This window comes from Falco punctatus (genome assembly GCF_963210335.1).
Source record: "Falco punctatus genome assembly, chromosome: 5".
Lineage (NCBI taxonomy): Eukaryota > Metazoa > Chordata > Aves > Falconiformes > Falconidae > Falco > Falco punctatus.
In genome coordinates this window covers 38597141-38617930 of record NC_137584.1, presented here as the reverse complement: position 1 = coordinate 38617930, position 20790 = coordinate 38597141, and the positions used below count along the sequence as shown (strand labels likewise).

The window sequence follows — 20790 nt, the reverse complement described above, 5'->3', positions numbered from 1 at the left end:
TAGTACACAAAGCAAATTATTTATATTTCTTGTTATATATGAAACATCTTGACTAATTAGCTGATAAAAATTACATCTTCATAACAACTCATCCATTAATAAGGGTGAATCTGTTTCAGATGCTTAATTTTAGTAATGGCTGTGTTGTTTATGCCAGTCTTAAATCAACATTAGCAAAAGAAATTATGACAAGCAGTACTAGGGGCACCAGAGAGGGTGGTGCTACCCAGTGGAATTAAGCTACTGGACATCTCCCTCTGAGCGCCCAACACATGAACAGATTCCAGAAGGGAACAGTTCTGCTTCTGCACTATAGGGAAGTCTAGACACTTAGAAAAAGTGTTCTGCTTCTTGGACAAATAATGTTTGTGAAAAGAAACATCTTGCCCTGTTGAAATGTTTAGCACAATATTAAAGATTTGTATTTGTCTGGGGGAAACGATGTTTTTCTTCACTTCTGTATAATAATGTTTGTCATGGTCTAATCTCTGCTTTTCCAGGAGGAATTCGAAGTCGGATATGAAAAGCATTCCCCCCCCAATTAAAATAAAATGCTCCCTCAGTGGAGATAATTTGAAAGCAGTACTTTTTTCTTGTGGGACTTAGTCACGTAAGCAGGCTGGTTGTTGTTTATTTATGTGGGTTTATGCTATTGCCAGAAAGCCTTGATAAAAATACAAGAATGTACTGCAGGGTTGTGCAAACAGACTTTTGTTCTACCTTGTTACATGCACTTATTGAGTTGTATTTTCTAGCCATTGAACTGCTCATAGAAAAGCGGGACTCCAGAGAAATTGTAAAGTGACTTTCCTTACCATGGCAGCTATATAACTCTCCTTTCTTTCAATGAAATAATAATCATTGCAGTATTCTAGGAAGGATTAACATTTGTATCTGGGGTATGCCTGCTTTTCAGTCTTGAGGTTAAATATGATTTCCAGAGAAATTCTGCATCCTTGACTGCACTCTGTATGCTCCATAATTGTGTGGAATTAATTAAAAATTACTGGAGCTTGAAGTTATGAATCCTTTTGCCCTCTCTGTTTGTATTATGCCAACTGGTGGGTTTCTCTCTGTCTCTGTCCTTGGATTTCCCCAACTGTGACTACTCCAACTTTTGCTGTGTGGTTAAAAGCTCTGCTCAGAGGAGGTTGGGAGTAGAACCTAACCTGTGTGTGCTGAGTCTTGAAACAGCTGATCTTTTTCCTTTGACTTGAGAAGAAAGGAACCATATGACTTAAAAAATGATGATGGGCACATATAGCATGGCTATGATGTGAGTTGAACTTTATCTGCTTCATCAGAACCTCCAAGTAATTTTTAATTATGGTATTTCAGTAAAGAAGATTCTGGCCTGGTTTCATTCCTGAAAAATGCCTACTCCCCTTCCCAAGGGAGCTCTGCATAGTTAGTGTGTGACCCATGTCTTTCCTAGGCTTTGGGGAAGGGAGAGGTGAGATGTAGCTGGACTTGTGCCACAGAGACAAGAACTAGAACCTGTTTGAACCAAACTAGAACCAAACTAGAAGGTTTGGTTTATTCTTCTAGTTAATCAAATGGCCGCTCTGTTTTTTTTTCTGTAAATTTTAATTTATGGTAAAAGAACCTAGCTCTTTGAGCTAAACACCTCTTAAAACCCACTTATCTCAATCAATTGATAAATACTCAATTCTAATGCAAATATAAATAAGAATATGGATTTGTATGTCAGTTACAGTGCAAGCAGCAAAAGTCCAATTCATAAACAGGTTATATTAATAATTACACAGAAAGGTTAATAAGAAAAAGCAAACCCAAACAAAGTAAGGGAATCATTGAATGAAGCCACCCAGCTGCCCGAAATCTAAAGTAAACAGCTGGTGCTTTCAATAAAAACACATCCTCATTTGTGATAATATTTCATTTAGAATATATTGGTCTGCTGGGTCTCATTGGCTTCTCTATATATCCACTAAAATACAGTAGTCTTTTTCCTGCTAACATGTACATCTTACTGAATCACAAAACCCTCAGTTTCTTTCTTCTTTTATGACTTGGTTGACTTTGGAGAACATTCAGCATCAAATTTTTAACCTAACCACAACCGGGCTTCTCTTTGTAGAATCTGGTCCTGGAACGTGCGGTACATAGAGGATGATAAATTCATAGAGATTATACTAAAAAATTATTACTGTCCATCCTGCTGAGATGCTACTGTGCCAAGCATGCAGCGCTGCACCGGGGATGCAGTTTACCTCCAAAGTCAACTGCAGTTTCCCAGATGGTGATAAGCACTGACAGCATACCCTGAGGCCTGTCTGCTTTTGCAAATCCGGTTAGAGGACAGCAGCTTGTAGCACTGAGCCCTTGCCAGCGCACAGGAGCAGCTTGCAGAAGCCAATTGCTTGTTGCTGCATCCTAGTGAAGGCTGCTTACTTCTCAGGCCGTCCAGTCGTGCCTGACCAGCTACTGGAAGACACAGTTCAAAACTCAGGAAGGCAGGATCTGCCTCCTTGGACTTCAGGCAAGAGTCAGATCACCCCAGTGTGAGGCTCTGCCTTCTCTGACAGTAGGAACTAGAGCCACTGCTTCCCTGCTGGCTCCAGGTCAAACAACCGGGGAGACATTACCAGTGGATGCAGAGGTAGAGATATTACAGGGGAGGCCAGCATGTGTGGCTCAGGGTTGATAGGTAAAGTCTATAGTGATCATTTAGCTCCTGCAGCCCTGGTTACACAGGGAACTTTGAGGTGGCTGCTTTTCTTAAGCATCTATAAGCATGGTAAGGCTAAGTGTTTTTTCTGTTCTTCAGATGCCCTCACTCGATTTTCAAAGGCATTCGTTTTAGTTGGGTATAGCTCTTCTGCCTCTAAACTCTTCAAGTGTGGCTGCTCTTAGCATAGAGTACATTTGTGCCCAGTGTGACTTCCACTGAAACTGGCCAAATCTAAGTCACGAAGGATTGCCTTGTATTGCATGCTTGCTTGTGCTGACTGCAGCAATGCAGAACCCAGGCTGTAGCCTGTCAGGAGAGTTATTAATGGTTCTGGTGTTACAGGGCATTCAGTAACCAGGCTGTGATATGCAATCGTAATAATTTTTACCCCCGTCTACAAACTAGTATTTAGCTGATGTAACTTGAGTGATTGCTAAAGAAGGCAATGCAGTGAAATGAAAGGGTAGGCAATCTTACCTCACTTGTTTCAAACATTGCAAACCTGGGGGAAATCATAGTGGTTTTTTTTCTTTACCTAGTCAGTTTATTTCAATTTTTATGTTAGGTTTTTGCCCTTTGATTGATCATATTTGCAGAATTTCCTTTAACTGGAAAAGAAAACAGATAGTATAAGATAAAATGATCTATAGAAACTTATGCCTGTCTATTCTGACACTATGGTGGAGTCCCTGCTCACTGAACAGTGGAATTGAACTTTTTTCCAAGGACTCTGAATTTAAGTTCAAATGTGAAATAAGATTTCCAAAGGCTCAGAGCAATTTGGGGGTTTTGCCCTATATTCTGTACCTTCCAGGAGCTACCTTAATATAGACTTAGTCAATTCCACATCTGTAAGACCGGAGGTTCCAGGAATGTCTAAATCTGTGTCTTTTCTTCTAAAGTGTGGAGGTGTAGAAATTTTGGTCACTTCTAGAGCTGAGCTACAGTACCTGCAAGGCTGGCAGGCATCTTCTTCAGCAGTTTCAGTACTGCATTACAGCTTTTGTCTTGGAATTTTCATCTTAGACTGTATCCCACCCGAAAAAGTCTATATACAGTTGTCTGTGCAGCTCAAAACTGAGATTAGTATAAGGAGTTAGAAGAGCAAGAAAGTGGAAATGCTCAGATTCATGTCTAAGTTGTGAGCTTTCTCGTGATTTTTACTGTGAGTCAGTTAAATTTTCTGCTTGTTTCTTTACCTCCTAGGACTGTTGAAAATGCATCTGAAGTTTTGCATTTAGTCAGCAAAAGCCTGCAGCTAAGAGTCAGGCACCCAACACTGGTGCATGCTCATTCCTCTCGTTCTCATCTGGTAGTTACATTGACCATAACTACAGTTGATTCTGGAGAAAACTTTGGTAAGTAGGGTGTTACAAAAATACATCCAGAGCCAGTTAATCCAGAGTCTGTGGATTAAGATTTTCATACTGTTTTTTCCAGTGTTTAATATATTTCCTCAGTTCTTTTCCGTTCTTAACTTCTACATACCTTCTTAAATAACAGACCATTTGATGTTTGAATGCTACTGGAAGTTCACTTTCATAAAAACTTTTCAGTTTTCTTTACATGTCTTGCCTTACAGAGTTCTTGAAGTTCTACAGCATGAAACAACTAATAAAATAAATGTTGTAAGTCATAAGATAAGGTGTAAGATAAGATAGATATCAATTAGATACTCAAATACAGTAGTTAAATCGCTTTGTATGACATGAAATTATTCATGCTAAGTTTGTGATATAGCTAACTGAGCATTTCAGGGATCATCATATGCTTTCGGGTGAGAAAGAATTGGGTTTTTTACCTGCTGCCTTGCAAAAACATCCATTAAATTCTTCATCTCTTGAACTGTTAATAATAGGCCACTGTAGGAACAGACAACATAGTTGTCTTATTTACTACAGCAAAACCTGCATTTCTATTTTTCAGTACCACACCAAGACTTAACGATGTATTGCTTTAGGAATAACTTTGGCTTTTAGGGGTTAATTTTGTTTTCTTTTGCTCGTTGTAATTAGGCTCTCTGCTTCCAGTGCTAGGTCCATCTCCTTCATACTCTGTAACAACAATATGGTTTTAGAAAGTGGAAAATATTTAAGATTTTTTCCCTTAGCTCTCTATCAGAAATTAAACAGACAATATTAGCAAAACAGAACAAACAGTGCCCTCGCTTACCTGTGGGCTTGCCAAAAGACACAGCTATTTCACAAGTTGCAGCTCCAGCATTCCAGATGTTAGCTCTAGCAGTTCCAGATTCTTGTCAATCAGACAGATGTTACTTTTCAAAACACAGTGTTTGCACCGTTAGCGCACCAGCCCTGTTGTCTAGCCCACGCTTCCCTTTGCCACTTCTAATTGCAGTCACCCTACTATGACAGGTTGTCTGGCAGCACAGCTCCACAGAAATGGCTCGTTTACATTGAATGCAGATTGAGGCTTTCAGCTTATAGTGCATGGACAAGATGTGCAATGTAGGGGGGCAGAGCAGCACTGCAGATGGGACCTCTCTATAGCAATGTGTCAGCATTCTCTATCTTGTTTAAAAGGGGAAAATCCTGATTTAAAAGCTAGGTGCGATTGTCAAATATCTCAACACCAGAGATCTAAGTCACTAAATAAAAAGTTGTAAAGTCTGTCATGAGTTCTGCACCTAAAACAGGGTTGACAAGCCAGCACTTCTTCACGTTTGAAGTTTTTTAGCATTTTGTTTCAGTATTATCTGTTGTTTGAGGGGAGCAGTTTCTTAATTTCCCTGTCTCAAACCGGAGAGGAGTGAGAACACGTATTTTTGCACTGTATGGCCTGAAGCCATCTATTCTGTGTAAACCAGCACAGCTGCTCCATCTACACTGTGAGCAGCTAGCTCTGGTTTTAGCGATAGCCTTGCTGGAGAAGTGCAGAGCTCTGCAATGCAGTTCAGTCTGCTCTTTACTCAAGTTTTGCAGCAGGGAACTTAGTACTACTACTCTTAAATCCCCACAAAAGTCTATTGTCACTATTACCTGCAGCAGAGTATGTGCCTTTTATTCTTCTGCATCTTAGAGAAAGAGAGAGAGGAAGATGAAAACCAAACACTGAAGAAAAAAAGCACAACTTCTTTGGGAAAGCTCTTCTGCATATACTCCCGCTAAACTAATGTGAAAGCATATTCCCAAAGAATCTGTCTTCCTCTTCCTTGTGGCAGAGAGTGTGCTGCTGAGGAAGAGGAAGGATATGAAGCAGTCTAGCGCAGCTACAGAACTACCAGGAGCAGTAGGTGACCAACCTGAACAAGTGGGAGTAACGCTGTTGAGGCTACGAACTCATCATGTGGAGATGCAGCAGGGGGATATGAGGGCTGAAAGAAGTCTAGAGGGAACAGCAACGAAGGACAAAACAGAAGAAGCAGGATGAGGATTTTTTTTTTCTTGCCAGAGCACCAGCAAGTGATGTTTTAAATACATAGAGACAGACTTCAGAGCTTACTGCTCCCAAACATCTAAAATCTCACTTTGGTTGCTGTCAATCTAAAACACAAAAAAATGCCTCTTTAAAGTCCTTACTGGACTCCCATTTCTTGTTTTGCACATACAAATGAGAACAATGGGGATATTAGATTTAGATGCAAAATAACCTACACCATGTCTTGTTACCAACTGGTACGATCGGTTTGATGAGCAAAACCTTAAATAAGATAGAAGACGCCATTCAGCCTGCCTGTGCCATTGCTTCTGACTTGTATATTGCTTCTGTTAGAATAGCCTGAAGCAGCAGGTATTCTGCTTCGCTTATTAATGCCCCATTTTTCCTCCATCTCGATTTCCACTGTCAGTGAGAAGCTCTCCTTGTTTGTTTTTTCTCTTAACCAGGTACTTCATGGGAAGAAGAACAAACCAGTCAGAGATTAAATAAAGAGGTTTCCTGCACCTTTCCACAAAAAATGAGAGACAATAAATCCACCTCTTCTTCCAGACCCTCTTCACCAGCACAACTTGAAGCAACTGAGAAAATGAAGCAAGTCAAAACTCGACTGCAGCTGGTGGACCTGGCTGGTAGCGAGTGTGTTGGTAAGTGAATGCATCTGTTTGGGCATGGATCCTCCCAGATCTAGGTGACAATAGCTGTCTTTACCATTTCTGAAGGGATACATGCTACCCCGCGTTCATACAGTGGGTGCTTTAACTCCACAGATCCTGGCAGATTTCGGGGGCTGATTGTTCCAGTTTTACACTGGTACAGTTTAACTGAAAGTCTGTTTGCGTAAGCTTGAAGTAAGCCTAGGGCGGTCACCCATATCATAGGTACATTATTTGTTCAGACTGGTTTTATTAGGCCTGTTTTTCTACTCTGAAAATTAGCATGTCTTTGTACAGAGACGTTTAAAGTGCGTAAATTATTTAAATATTACAAATATCTTTAATAGCTGATATCACCATATGTGGGTTTTTCTGCCTTATTGTGGAAGTTAGTGTTGAAAAGATAATACTGTTTTCATTGTTTCTTCAAAGAATTTTCTTCCTCCTGCCTCCTCTATGCACACAATAATTTCAAAAACTTGATTATTTCCTAAAGGACAAGCTTTCTTACCAAGAAAAGCCATGCAGCCAAATGTACCATTCCAGAAATAATGTTTTGAAAACTGAACCAGTATTATGAAAGAGTCTTTTACTTTACTGCCAAAAGAATTCTTGCTGTTGCTCACTGTTAAACCTTTGTTCTACAGAGAAACCTAATATAATACATTATTTTTTTCATTTGCTCTGAGTACTGGAAGCTGTTTGGTAAACATGTAATTGAGCAACAGTGTGTGTGTGTTTATTCTCTCAGTTCAACCAGGACAAGCATTTACTTGGTTTGGGGCTCAGTGGGCCAGATCCTCCAGCAAAGCCAGAAGAGCTCTGCTTACTGACACCAGTGTTCGATGTGGCCCAGCACATGCAGCAGCTAACCTCTGCCATCAGCTATACTGGTGGACTTACTGTCATAAAAGTGAGGGCAGCCGTTAACTCATAACTGTTTTAAAATGTGGACAAATCTAAGTGAGCAGCAGTACAGCAGGCTTCTCACACACTGCGAGGCCCCGCTCTACAGCCATCCTGGGTCATTTACAGCATATACAAGCTAAGTGGTCTGTTTGTAGCAAACTAGGTTTCAGTTTGAAAACTCAGCTAAATACTTCGTGGAAGTTTATCTAACCAAATGTAGATAATCAGCAATTTAAGCATGTACCACCTCACCTATCTGCAATTTTTTGCTTTAGGGTGATAATCCACTGTCTCAGGAGTCCACCTTTACTTGCTGTAACAGAAGCTTGGGGGTGGCTGTATACACAGTGACCCCAGTAAAGCTAGTTTGAGATATGTCCTATCTCAGATTATTTGTCCACCCTGTGGCAGGGTCTTCCAAACCACTTTGCCCTGTGCCTCTCTGCCAAGAGACTCTACCACTCCAACTCCATCCTCTCCCACAGTCACATTTCTCCAGCCCTTACTGTCCAGACTTCTGGGGGTTTTGTTATTACTGCGCCTTTTTCACATTTGCCTCTTCAACACCTCTCTTGTTCTCCCAGTTTGAAAAATGGTGGCCTAAAGGGAAAACAAGATCCCTAGCCTCTCTCTGTACTTCTCTAGAGGTGGGACAGTAGGCAGCTGAGGAAACTATTAGCTCTGTCTGCTCATCCCCTACCATTAGCTCTGCCTAGCATGGATCATGTGCTCTGGGTAGTAAGAAGTGATTGCAGATGCCTCTGTTCCTCATCCACTTATCCTGAAGAAAGGTTGAATTTGAATAATGTGATGCTAAATGCCAGTAGCAAATTTCTCTTCCCAAAATGGCAGAGGTAAGGACAGGAGGAATTAATTACTTCTAACTGCAGACTGATCAAAGAGTTGCATTTGCAGCACCTCTTTAAATTGGTGCAACGCGGTGTGTAGACCAAACCTGTCCAGCACTGCTCAGGGGCAGCATAGCTGCATACCACCGTGCTGGGTGGATGGTAGAAGGGCATCATTTGCCTTTATCACTTTCCTTACTGCAAATGATACTACAAAACAGCATCTTACAGACTTTGGTGAACATAAGCCCCTCACCCTTACGGCTGCTGTACAGTTGTGTTTCTGCAGCTTATGCCATCAGTGTCACTCCTGTTTTTCGTAAGGGATACAGATGGGGCAGTTTATTATAAAAAATGGTGGAACACAACAGGTTTCTCTCTGGGGACACTGTGGACTGGCGTTTTCAAAAGCAGCCTTGTCTTGTCTGTTCTTATGGTTCCTAATTTCTCAGTTCCCTGTTCTTAACACATACGGAGCCAAGATGCATTGTACAGATGAAGAGATCAACTTTAACATGAGATGCTTCAGACCATCTGCAGACACTGAACCTCCTTTAACCTTCCTTCAAAAGAGTAGAAGTGCTGAACAATGTATTGGCAGTCGAGTGAAAAACCACTGCATCTTGCTTTTGGCATGGGTGGACTGGAAGTCCTGGTTCAGAATTTCTGTTTTAAAAATGTTGATGCAGCAACAGAATTTTTCATCCATTACAGTTGAAGTAGCTTTGCTTAGTCTTACCATTGCCTTTTTCTACACTGTACTAGGTATGTCTGGAGTGACAGGTGCAGCGCTGAGAGAGACGTCTTTTATTAACCGCAGCTTGTCTGCCCTAGCAGATGTTCTTGGAGCAATAGCAGAACAGCGATCTCATGTACCGTATCGGAACAGCAAACTTACACACCTGCTTCAGGACTCTGTAGGTGAGGGATTATTCTGACTTTCGTTCAACAGTAGAGACTACTTTTCCCAATCTTTCCCCTCCTTTGTTGTGTAAAATTAGAGAATGATCTTGTACTCTTTGTTTGTATGTGGGCCTCTATTCAAAGACTGGCTTTGGAGCAGTGTGAGTGCACAGCAAGAGTTCTGAACTCCTCCTGAATTCGGCTAAACCTTGCTGTTTCCAAGGTTCACTTTAGGAATACACTTGTAAAAATCACAGCATCTCTAATAGGATCATTTAAAGGGTAATAAGTGCATTTCATTGGTGTTTCATGTCAGGTACAGTTTACAAGTTAAGCTTCATTCTTTCATTACTACAGGGTAGTCACATACTTGCACATTCCTCAACATTGTGCCCTGTAGCAGTAAGACAAAGGAGGGAGACAGTACAGACATGTGGTACTGCACTACAGCTTGTGTTTGGGTCACCTTCTCTAGCTCCTCATCTATGCAGAAACAGTTTTAAAGCAAGTGTAATTCCTGCAGGAACGTCAGATTTGTGTCCATCCATATAGTGTATTAGTCCATTTTTCTGCAGCTGTAAAGCATCAGCCCTTGTGCTTTTAGTCTCCAGTTCAAGGCATTGGCAGTGATTGAGGGAACAGTTCTTCCGAGTGTCTGAAAGACTATTAATTTTTGCTTCAACTTGCAATTTCACCTAGTGTTGAAGTCCCCACTTTTAAAAGGGAAAGCCAAAGAAAGGAGTTTAGGAGCTATGTTGTATTAGCATTGAGCCTGATTTTAACTATGCCTGGTGTATGACTTGGGTAACACTGTGTTGAAAGGAGGAATTCCCTTGTTTAATCATTCTCTGTGAACCTCTATGTCTGTTTTGCTTTATTGTCACACAATAAGCCATTTTGCCATTACCCCAAATTTACAAACATTTGACAAAGTTTAATGAGGTGCCCTGACCCATAACATACATGCTGACTAACTGGTGAAGCTATAAGGGGGAAAAATCTACATTACAAATTGTGAAACTTCTATTCTGCTGCGGCAAATATATCATTAGACAGACTTCCCTTGAAGGAGCCGTCTGTTTTCAACAGCCTTCTTCATGGGCAGTCTTCTGCTTCATAAAAACAGTGGTAGCCTACGCTCACTGTGGCGTAGATCAGTACATTAGCAGTGTATAACTTACTGAAAATAATGAGGTAAATATGTTTTGTCATTTTCCTGCTTTTAGGAGGTGATGCGAAATTGTTGGTGATGCTGTGCATCTCTCCTGACCAAAAGTACTTAACAGAATCAATGCAGTCTCTGGGATTTGGAACTCGTGCTCGGCAAGTTCAGAGAGGACAAGTGAAGAAAAAAAATTTCCCAGTGCCGAGTAAAGCAAAATAAAACCTAAGACTCCTGTGGATGAAAGTATTATTAATGAGTTCCTCAGACTGAAATGTATATTGTTGTCCTAAAGCCATTATTTTAGACATCAACTGCCAGATAAAATAAACAATCCTCAACATGGCATTAGTAAGCCATAACCCTGCTGATAATGTTCCTGCTCCAAAGAAAACAGCAAGTATTGACAACAGCTACTATGGTGGAATGGCTTAGAAATAAATCAGACTTTTTTAGGAAAGCTGCTTCAAGACATGGTTTTGGCAATGTGTTTCCTTTGGGCAAGAAGAATAAGTTGACAGAGCCCTGATTTAGGATGGCTCGCTTCTGAAAAGCCAAGGGTGCGTTCTGTTTTCTCAGTAGAAGACATGAGTCTAAATATCATTCCAGTGCTTCAAAGCAGCAAGTGAAATAAAAAACGTGGCTTGGATTAAAATATCATCGTGGCTTGGTCTTCTGTCTAGCATGGATGGGGTCATTCTTAACGCATGGTCAACAGGTAGGAGTGAAAAGCAACCCCTCAGCTGTACTGAATGGAGTTCTGTTCTCTGGTTTTAGGTAGCAAAAAATGGCGTTAGTGAGATGGAGAAAAAGGAGTAAGACTATATCTGTTATCCCTCTGGAATGTAGCTTAGGAAGCAAATGAGGGATTATACTGCATTTTGAAAACACACTCAGGTTAAATGGTTGGAGCGAATCCGACCTCTACTGAGTTCACTAAGACTACAGCTTTGCCTATTTTGTTGTTGGGGTTTTGGTTTTTTTTCCCTATAAATGCTGAAAGGCCCTGAACTAATGTGCCATCACAGTAAAAAAGGATAACTACACACTTCCCATCCATCACCTGAATAAAACACCAAAACCCCAGCTTGTGATATGATGCTTGTCATCTTCAAGAGGCTTGTTGTTGTGACATCATCATGCAGGGTTTGTGAATGAAGTTACCCTGGAGCGGTTGCAAGGAAATTTAAGCAATGTTGGAGACAAGAAGCGGTTCTGAGATGAGTTCAGTTGGGTTCAAAGAATATCTGATGTGTTTTATGCACTACGTTATTGCTCAGCAGATGCCTCAGGATCCACTCTGAATTCTTACCTCCAGCAATCACTCGGCCTCTAGACTGGGAGAGAGAGGTCATTGGGAGGTCATGGAAAGAAGGCTTGAATTGCAATGGCCTACCCAAAAGGCTGGAGTTTATAGTACTCCAAGTCACTTAACCTTCACAAGCATAAATATTTATCCAGGGATTATATAGCATACTATTATTGGAATTCCACCCTTGAATACTTAACAGCTGCTGTGTTGCATGCCGTGCTCTGGTGCTCAGAATGTTAGCATACAACTGGAGAGCTGTAACAATACTTGTTTTCCTAAATAATGTTGTGATTAAAATGCCTTGACTTTACCTGATTCCTGCAGTAATAGATGGGTTAAAAAAGAATCAGGACCCAGGACTTCAGGAAGCTGCACGGTCACTAAGGCAATCTCAGGTGAGAAAGTGTCGGTGAGCAGTGTTAGCCTGGTAAATGAAACACAGGAGCAGGCAGCTTCAAGCTCACCTTAGTCTCCTGACAGCTGGGCTATGAAAGCAGCCCAGATTACAGCTCTAAGAGAGGTTAAGTGACAAGGGAGGGCTAGCTGATTCCACCAGCCTCTAAGTTCCTCAAATATTTTTAAGGATTTGCCATTTCTTAACTTGTCATGAACTGCACTTTCTTTTCTGGAGCTGCTTTTTAAAACTTGGCATTTATTTACAATCTATGTGCTAGGGGAAAAGCAGCAATACTTATTGCTAAAGCTCAGAAATAAACCCCTCAAATGCCAAAAGTTTAAGTTTCTACATTAACGTTAACTGCCAAATTGTGCATCTGCCGCATTCCCTGTTCTCATTTCCCTTGTCAGCACAGTGCATCACTCACTCTTTGACAGCACAGTGACGTGTATAGGATATGCAGGGCAGCGAAGTTAACATTTTGCTCTAAGTACTTACGGGTTTGGATTTTCCTGGGTTATAGAGATGCGATTGCTCAATCTCGGTGTCAGATGTGACACACTGAAGGAAAGAAGGGTAAAAGTTGTAAGGGTGAAATGGCTTTACTCCAGCATTAAGCTGAATTGTCTTCTGCCTGAAGATCCACTGGGACCTGCTGAAGGAGAGGCAAGGTTCTCCAGACATGTAACTGCTGTTCTGAGGAGCAAGGAAAGCGGTATGTGCAATGCCGTATACTTGTCTGCTGTAATTTTTTTTCTTTCAGATCTTTCATGCTTTGAAATAACAGCTACGTTAGAAAAGCAGGTGTGACGTATTCATGGAGCTGACTTTAAGGTTTCCTTTGTTGACTGAAACCGATCCTGATAAACCAGTCCTCATCAGCTTCACGCTGTAAAGCTGAAACACAAGTACCAACACTGGGAGAAAGAAAGAAAGTGGTATTTGAAAGCGTTCTGAAAAATTGAGACAGGAGGTCATAAGTACCAGGAAAAATGTGATTATTTAAGAGTGCTCATGCGGTCTATTTGCTAATACAGGTTTGTTCTCTGGGAGCAACTGAGAGCAAACGAGAGTAAAAACCACATAAATCAGGAGAACATCCTTTCAGTAGAGCCCGTGAGTGCATAATCCAGAGCTCAGCTAGTCTCTTGTTGCATTGAAGCGAGAGCACTCCTAACCCTACTCTGCCTCCTGCCTGCTCAGCCAGGGCACTGGGTCACTGTTTGGGAGGGAGCCTGCTCAGTGCAGGGAGCGGCCTCTCACCTACCCATGATCGGTGCCAGCTGCCTTGGCCGCAGTCAGCAAGTCAGTCAACCTTTCACTGCTGGGCTCTTACTCTCCTCCTGTCGTGGTTTAACCCCAGCCGGCAACCCAGCGCCACGCAGCCGTGGTGCTCACTCCCCATCACCCAGAGGGATGGGGAGGAGAATCAAAAAGGAATGTAAAACTCAAGGGTGGAGATAAGAACAATTTAATAGGTAAAGCAAAAGCTGTGCACGCAAGCAAAGCAAAGCAAGGAATTCATTCACTGCTTCCCATGGGCAGGCAGGTGCTCGGCCATCCCCGGGAGAGCAGGGCTCCGTCACCCCTAACCGTTACTCGGGAAGACAAACACCATAATGCCAAATGTCCCCCCCTTCCTCCTTCTTCCCCCAGTTTATATACTCAGCATGACATCATATTGTATGGAATACCGCTTTGGCTAGTTTGGGTCATCTGTCCTGGCTGTGTCCCCTCCCAATTTTCCATGTCCCTCCAGATCTCTTGCTGGCAGGGCCCAGGAGACCAAAAAGTCCTTGACTTAGTATAAACATTACCCAGCAACAACTAAAAACACCAGTGTGCTATCAACACCGTTCTTACACCAAATCCAAAACACAACACTGCACCAGCTACTAAGAAGAAAATAAACTCTATCCCAGCTGACACCAGGACACCTCCCCTGGGACCCACTTTCTCCCGTGACAGTTCGGGCAGTATTTGGCTGTGTTGCACCTTCCACTGGCCCCTGGCTAGCGGTAGGAAATAGACATGGCTCCAGACAGCGATGCCGGGCACCACAAACCCTGGCTACCCACTGGACTGGCCTTCAGATGCCCCTCTTGTATTCTGCCTTCTTCCTTGCCCTGCAGATGAGCTGAGAAAACCATGTGAGCAACAGCAGCTAGGAGCCTCCACCTCCTCCTCAAAAAGCATACCCATTACTGAAACCACAGCAAACACAAGAGAATTTGGTCTTGCGAATTCCTTGGTATTCAGCATCCTGGTTCAGTGTCAAGTTGGCCAAAGAGTCAATGGCGTGAAGCCTGACCAGCACAGCAGCTGCCTGGGAGGCCCAGGGTCTGATATTCCTGCCAGTGTACCCCCAAGAACCTTACGTAAAAATGGAAGCTGCATCCACACTGAGCACCACTCGCTTCTGGCACCCTACTCACACCTCCTCTAACCTGTGGGCCAAGCGCTTCTCCAGAAAGCAGAAAATTTGGATCCAGTTCAAAGACAAAGGATTGAGCCTTGTGCCTCTCCCTGGACAAGCGAATGCTCTGGCTTGTAGGACATCCAGCAGGTCTGGAGATGGAGCAGGGAAAATGGGACTCTGCCAGACCAATCCTAACAGCAGCAAGTGCTTGTCTAGAATAAAACACACAGATAAGCATACACACAGACCTATGCAAAGTTAGCAGAAGTCTAGACTTACCTAGAATCAGACCATAATCTTCAAGTACAAGTCAAAAAATTTGGCCGAAAAGTACAGCCTGGTGCCCACATTTCCCAGAGGATTTATCATTACAGATGGAATTTATCAGCTCCAGTTGTTGGTTCCCCTTGCAGCCAAGGGAAAGGGATTAACAGGATAGATCCATTTTCAGCAAGTACCTCTGCCTCCCTAGTCTAGCCAGAGAGACCAGGGTTTAGAGCCCCAACTCTCAGCCTGCCACAGCCAGGGAAACTAATGGCTCAAGGACCCGATTTTGAAGGACCAACAACTGCTGTGGAGGTTTCTCACTTATTTTTTCCAGCCATGATCCCTACCCTACCTGCCCAGCTCTAACACTGAGCTCTGTAGCCGTGGTCCAACACGCCTTCTTCCAGCCCTTGCAAATCTGCCCCCAGTTCACGTGCTTTCCATACAGGGGAAGGCGGCATGCAATGGGGCAGAGCAGAGCAGATGGCACAGGAGCTGCTCCCCATCAGCTCCTGGTGAGGATGTTTTCAGTGCCTGCAGGGATCACCTTTGTGCAGGGCAGCTTACCCTGCTCGGAGAGCTGCCCCGCGCTGAGCACGTGGCTGGCACGCTGTGCAGTCCCACTGCAGTTCACAGCACGCCGCACGCCTGCAGACAAGCCATTAATCTTCCTCACCACCTCGGAATACTCTTAATCGGCAGAGCCCAAGGAAGCTATGTGACCCACCATTGCTTAACAGCGCTGCATCTCATCACAGGGTTAAAAAGAAAGCAGTAATTAAAGCAGCCAGTGCCTTTGGCCCACTCTTAAACAAAACCTTGACCTATGCTGATGTTTGAAAATTATAGATTTAATTTCCACATGTGGCTTCATGCCTTGGCAGCAGCCACGCCACAAAGAGAGGCTGCTCCTGGTTTTAGCCAGGCTAGGAAAACCATAATAAGCATTGGAAAGTTCACAAAAATGTTTAATTTGTTATTAAATTGCTGATTCCATTTTATGAAGCACTTTTCCAAACCTTTGCAGAATGAGGATCAGGCAGAACGAAGCAGTTATTGGAAAAAGGCTTTTGGCTCCTGCTGTGGACAAGCAGTTGCAAGCTGATGGCTTGCAAGCCCCTTCCAACCAGAGGAATAAGCGGTAGCATCAGCTCACGGAGAAGCAGACAGGCCCAGAGTGCAGGAATGCCAGAGGTACCACGGCCCTTCCCAAAACCAACTTGGATTTGAGCAATGACATTAACCATAGCCCTAGCCAGATAAAAAAATGCCAGCCACATACCAGACAAAGGAGGGCACAGGGTGATCTAATTGAAGGGCAGAAGTGAGGGGAAACAGTGCCTACAGTTCTTTTTGCCTTTTCTTACACCCATTGTTATCAAACCAGGTTCTACCTTGCAATGCATTTGCCCCTTTTTATTTTGTTTATATAAAGGGAGACCAAAAAAATCTTAAGATAAAATTTGAGCCTTCCTGAATTCATGCAAGTATGCGCTAGGAGGCTCTGGGAGTGGACAGCTGCATTTGGTTTCATTGATTTGAATTAATCTTTATAAAATAGAAAGGTGTCTGTGCTCTTGACTAAGGTTGGCAACACGTCCAAACAATAACTGTCCCAAAGCAGTGTCGAATAGTCTTTGGTGACCTTTAGAAGCGATATTCTTTGGTGACCTTTAGAAGTGAGCCTTTCAGAGCATGCCCCTGGGGGAGGGAGGGCGAATGCAGCGAACAGATGGGGCACTGCAGCGCTCCAAAGGTTTCAGCTTGTGCCAGGGACTGAGGTCGGTGGCCGCAAAGGTGCCATTTGTTTCAGGTGTAACCCATGGCCTCCCCAGTGATGCTGGCAGTGGCAGGAACGGCTGCACGGAGCGTGCCAAAGCCACCGGGTATTGCATCTTTATGCACATCCTCCTCAGCTCTCAGGCTGTCAGAGCATTTTCAAGAGATGATCTTAACTGCCCCCTTCATGACAACACTCTCCTCTGCCTGTGTTTTTACTAAAGATCTCAGATTATTAAAAAAAAAAAAAAAAAAAAGCGATGATCCCTCTTCCCCATACCTAAGTGTTTCAGATTGATCAGAAAAAGCGTTTGGAAGTCCAAAACTCAATACTTGAATAACATGACAGGATGCTCCAAATTCACCTTGTGTTTGTTCAGTACACGATGTGTCTCTAACGACTGGGAGGTCAGCCTCAAAACACCTGCTGAAATGCTGGTCAAGTGACCAGACACATCCAGATGTCAGCCCTACCAGTTCAAACACCAGGGCCTACATTCAGCAACAAAAGAAGACAATTGCAGTGCTCCAGCTACCAGGACCAAGTGTTTAGCATCAGCTTCGATGGAAATAATGTGGGGGGGAATCCACAGTTCTTAAACTCCAGAAACATGAGATTTGCACGTCTAATCCACAGACCTGCGAGCTTAAAAGTTGCACCTCTGCTCACTTCCCTGGGGAATCACAATTAAGCTGAATTATCACGCTCTTGCTCTTTCAGCTCCTACAGCTTCATACTCACAAGTATCTCCTCCAGCACGTGTCTCCTCTTGCCCATTTTCTGTTACATGAAATTGCTGTCCTGGCTGGGATGAGTCACTGCCCAGCAGTTCACTTAAAGGCATGCACCAGGAGTGGTTTTCCCTCCCATTTTCCTCTGGACTTTACTAATCAGTTCCTTCCCTCTTCTGAACAAAAATAAAAACAAAACAACCAAAAAACCCCACCCCACTACTATAAAAGTTTTGGAAGCCACACCAGAAGCTTTGAAGATCCAAGAGACAGAAGATGATACTTCCTCCCTCCCTTCGACATTTGCAGCGTAAGCCTCCACCTCTTTCTGAGCCCGTACACACACGGACTCTGCCCACTACATGCTCTGAGGTGGCATTTCAAATTACACAAGCTTAAGGTTAAATGCACAACCAAATGCATAACCACAGAAATGTGAGCATTTTGCAAGGCAGCCGAGGCATTAGCAAGCAGTCCTTCACACCCTAGCCACAGGCCTCCAACACTTCCAGCCCTACGTGCCTCGGCCAGGCAGCGCTGATATTCCCAACACAATTCCCCCACACCTGCTCTGATGAGTTTCATCTTCATTTGAGATCCTGGTGTCCACACTCCTTTCCTCCCGACCCATTTCCCAAGCCCTCCCCGGGGAAGGTGGCTCAGCACGGGCAGATGAACACCCTCATCCACCTGCTACTTCAAAAGGAGCTGGAGGAGGAGCCCATGCTGCTCCCACTGGGTCTGCTACCCAGGCTGAATCCATGGGAACAGCTAGCCAGTGTTAGCATGCCGATGCTCAGTGCTTCATAACATAACCAAGCTTACGCAGCCAGATCTGACAGGTCATTTCACAGTGTCCGACTTGCGAGAAGCACTTCCCACCAGAGACAAGACAAAGGTCACAAGAGGCAACTCAATATTGCAGTATCTCAACAGGGACACCTCACGGCAATGGCACAGGGCTCAACCCAGAGGGCCTACAAAGGGGATGTCGGGAAGGTACCAGGCAGTGTGAGAGCCACTGCCCGGGCTATCTCTCCAGCGAGTACAGGAGGCCATGAAGGGCATCATGCCTCTGGACAGTCCCCACGGATACCATCTTATGGACAGACATGTGCCCCATCCACTGCCCTCCCAGTCTCCATCCAGGCTAAAGGCTTTATAATGCCTCTATGGAAAGCTGTTGTAGATTCACCACAGACACAGGCCAGCTGGAAGTTACAGCAGTTCTGCTACTGCTGGTTACCTAATGCCATGAGAGCAGAGAAACATCTCTTGGTAGCAAGCCCCTTAGATCAGTCAAGACACTCGGCCATGTACCCCTTGCACTCTTTACTTCTCCTCTTCCCTTTGTTTATAAAGACTCTGAAACTGCCCGCACCAGCTACCAGACCAGCAGCTGTGATGCGGGGAATGGACAGTTCGAATGGAGGTAAAAGACACCCATAGTCAGACCTGAGCCTGACTTCCATTTCCTTACCAGAATCTGGTTTATCTGCTAAATTTGGCACAGCATTTGCAACAGCAAGAGGCAGGAAGAAACTGTGATGCCCGGACACAAGAAGCTGTACCTGCACATTCACCAGAATCAGCTCTTTTGTTTGTGAACAAGTAGAGGGCTTACCATGGATATACTGACACAGACGACTGCAAGGAACTCCCAACAGCCACTTTTGGGACAGGGCCATAGTTTGTCAGCACAAGCAAGTTTGTATTAAACCCTTCTACATCAGTCCCATGAATCCAGAACACATCAAAACCTCTGCAATCCCAGCTGAAAGACATGCACTTCATTCCCCTGGCATACAGACAAAAAGCAGAAGAACTGACAACACAAATGTAAAGACGTGCAGTTGCATGGGGACATGGCAGAGGAAGAGAAGCGAGCCACCTACACGGTCACGGCACAGGTCCTGGGAGGGCTCCTGCTAGTGAGGATACAGCAGCTCCTGATAAAAATCCCTCTCTGGTCAAGTTACACAGCAAGGAAATGCAACACCTGGGGAAGGTGGGCACCCAGGTACTGCCTCCTTACATCACCGGGACCGCATCCAGCCCAGTTGTGGAACTTGTATGAGCTTAGCAATAGGTTCAGATGTCACCTCTGGCCAAATTCAGGCCAACAGAGAAGCCGTCTTCTCCACACTCCTATCTCTCCATCCACCTCCTCTCGTTGCAGGTGAGTACCCGTGCTCGCTCACAGGTCTGCTCCTGCTGCGTCTCTCCTGAAGTGAGCTGTGCACCACCACGGGACAGCGAGGTGGGCCCTCTACAGAACAGACCAAGCCAGCCCAAGGAAGGGGAGGTGCCCCTGGGGGACGCAATGCAGCACCAAACTGCCTTCAGCCAGGACACCTTTTTGGAAAGCTCCCCCAAGCACTCAGGATACCAACAGTATTGTGCTTGGAGCTTTGTGGGCACATACCTGGAGTTGGGGAGGCAGCTCTGATCCTGCAGGATGGCGTGGACAAAGCAGGGTCAGAGTGGTGGTGGCATCGATCTGGGGTAGCAGCTTTGGGGAGTCTTTAAAGCTTGTTAACCTTAAAGGTGCTGGGCTGACCAAAAGCTCGGCCAATGCTCTAGCAATGTCCTTGGGAAAGGCAGCCCTCAACAGCTCCCACCCTCCTCTGTTTGTTCTGAAAACAGGTCAAAATCAGCACCATAGCTGTAGAGTGCTCCCTTAGCATGCTAGCCCTGTATTTTTACAGCAGTAATTCTGGTTTGGATCTCGAAACGGTTTGTGTTGAAGCAGACTGGAAAGCAGCGGTTTGTACCCTCTCTATTATTTGCAGTGGACACAAGCAAAATTGTAGCCAGCTGCTCCCACAGCAAACCCTGCCGCTCGTGCCCTGCTGCAGGACGTGGCCAGGGGAATGCAGCACTGGCAGCGGGGCTGGGCTTGGACTGGCCAGGGGCTCCAGAGAAAGGCCCCATGTCCACACCCCCAGCCTCAAGGCATTTCCTAAGTGTGAGCTGGGACCCAGACACTCAAAAACACACTCCTAGATGGCGATCTCTTTATTGCCCTTCTAGCATAGGCCCTTTGAGCGCTCCTATGGCCAATTTTTCCCTTCAGCCAGGTATGCTAGGAAGGGCTACTTGCTTTTCTTATTACAAGCTGCAAGCCTTATTCAAAAGTGGGACCCAGGATGCTGGGGCTTTAAAAGGAGAGCCCAGAGCACTGCAACACCTGCAAAAAATGCGGTCAAAGCTAGCAATACTTTCTCCCTGCCCCCAGATGCCTCACTTGCTTTAATGCATTCCAGTCTAGCAACTGGCATGTCCTTCTTGACCATTTCAAGAACAGGAGTTCCC

The 20790-nt window shown here is 44.3% G+C and overlaps 1 protein-coding gene across 4 annotated transcripts in view; it reads left to right on the top strand.

Annotated features, from left to right (window-relative positions):
* KIF25 (kinesin family member 25) overlaps nt 1-16606 on the top strand; it is a 53743-nt gene extending 37137 nt beyond the window's left edge. For all 4 annotated transcript variants that reach the window (XM_080388969.1, XM_080388967.1, XM_080388970.1 and 1 more), the window contains 4 exons: nt 3902-4053; nt 6541-6738; nt 9270-9425; nt 10634-16606. In XM_080388969.1, coding sequence (XP_080245095.1) covers nt 3902-4053; nt 6541-6738; nt 9270-9425; nt 10634-10791 — 664 coding nt within the window. In that variant the 3' untranslated portion in view covers nt 10792-16606. The remainder of the gene's footprint in view (nt 1-3901; nt 4054-6540; nt 6739-9269; nt 9426-10633) is intronic.
* The last annotated feature ends 4184 nt before the right edge of the window (nt 16607-20790 follow it).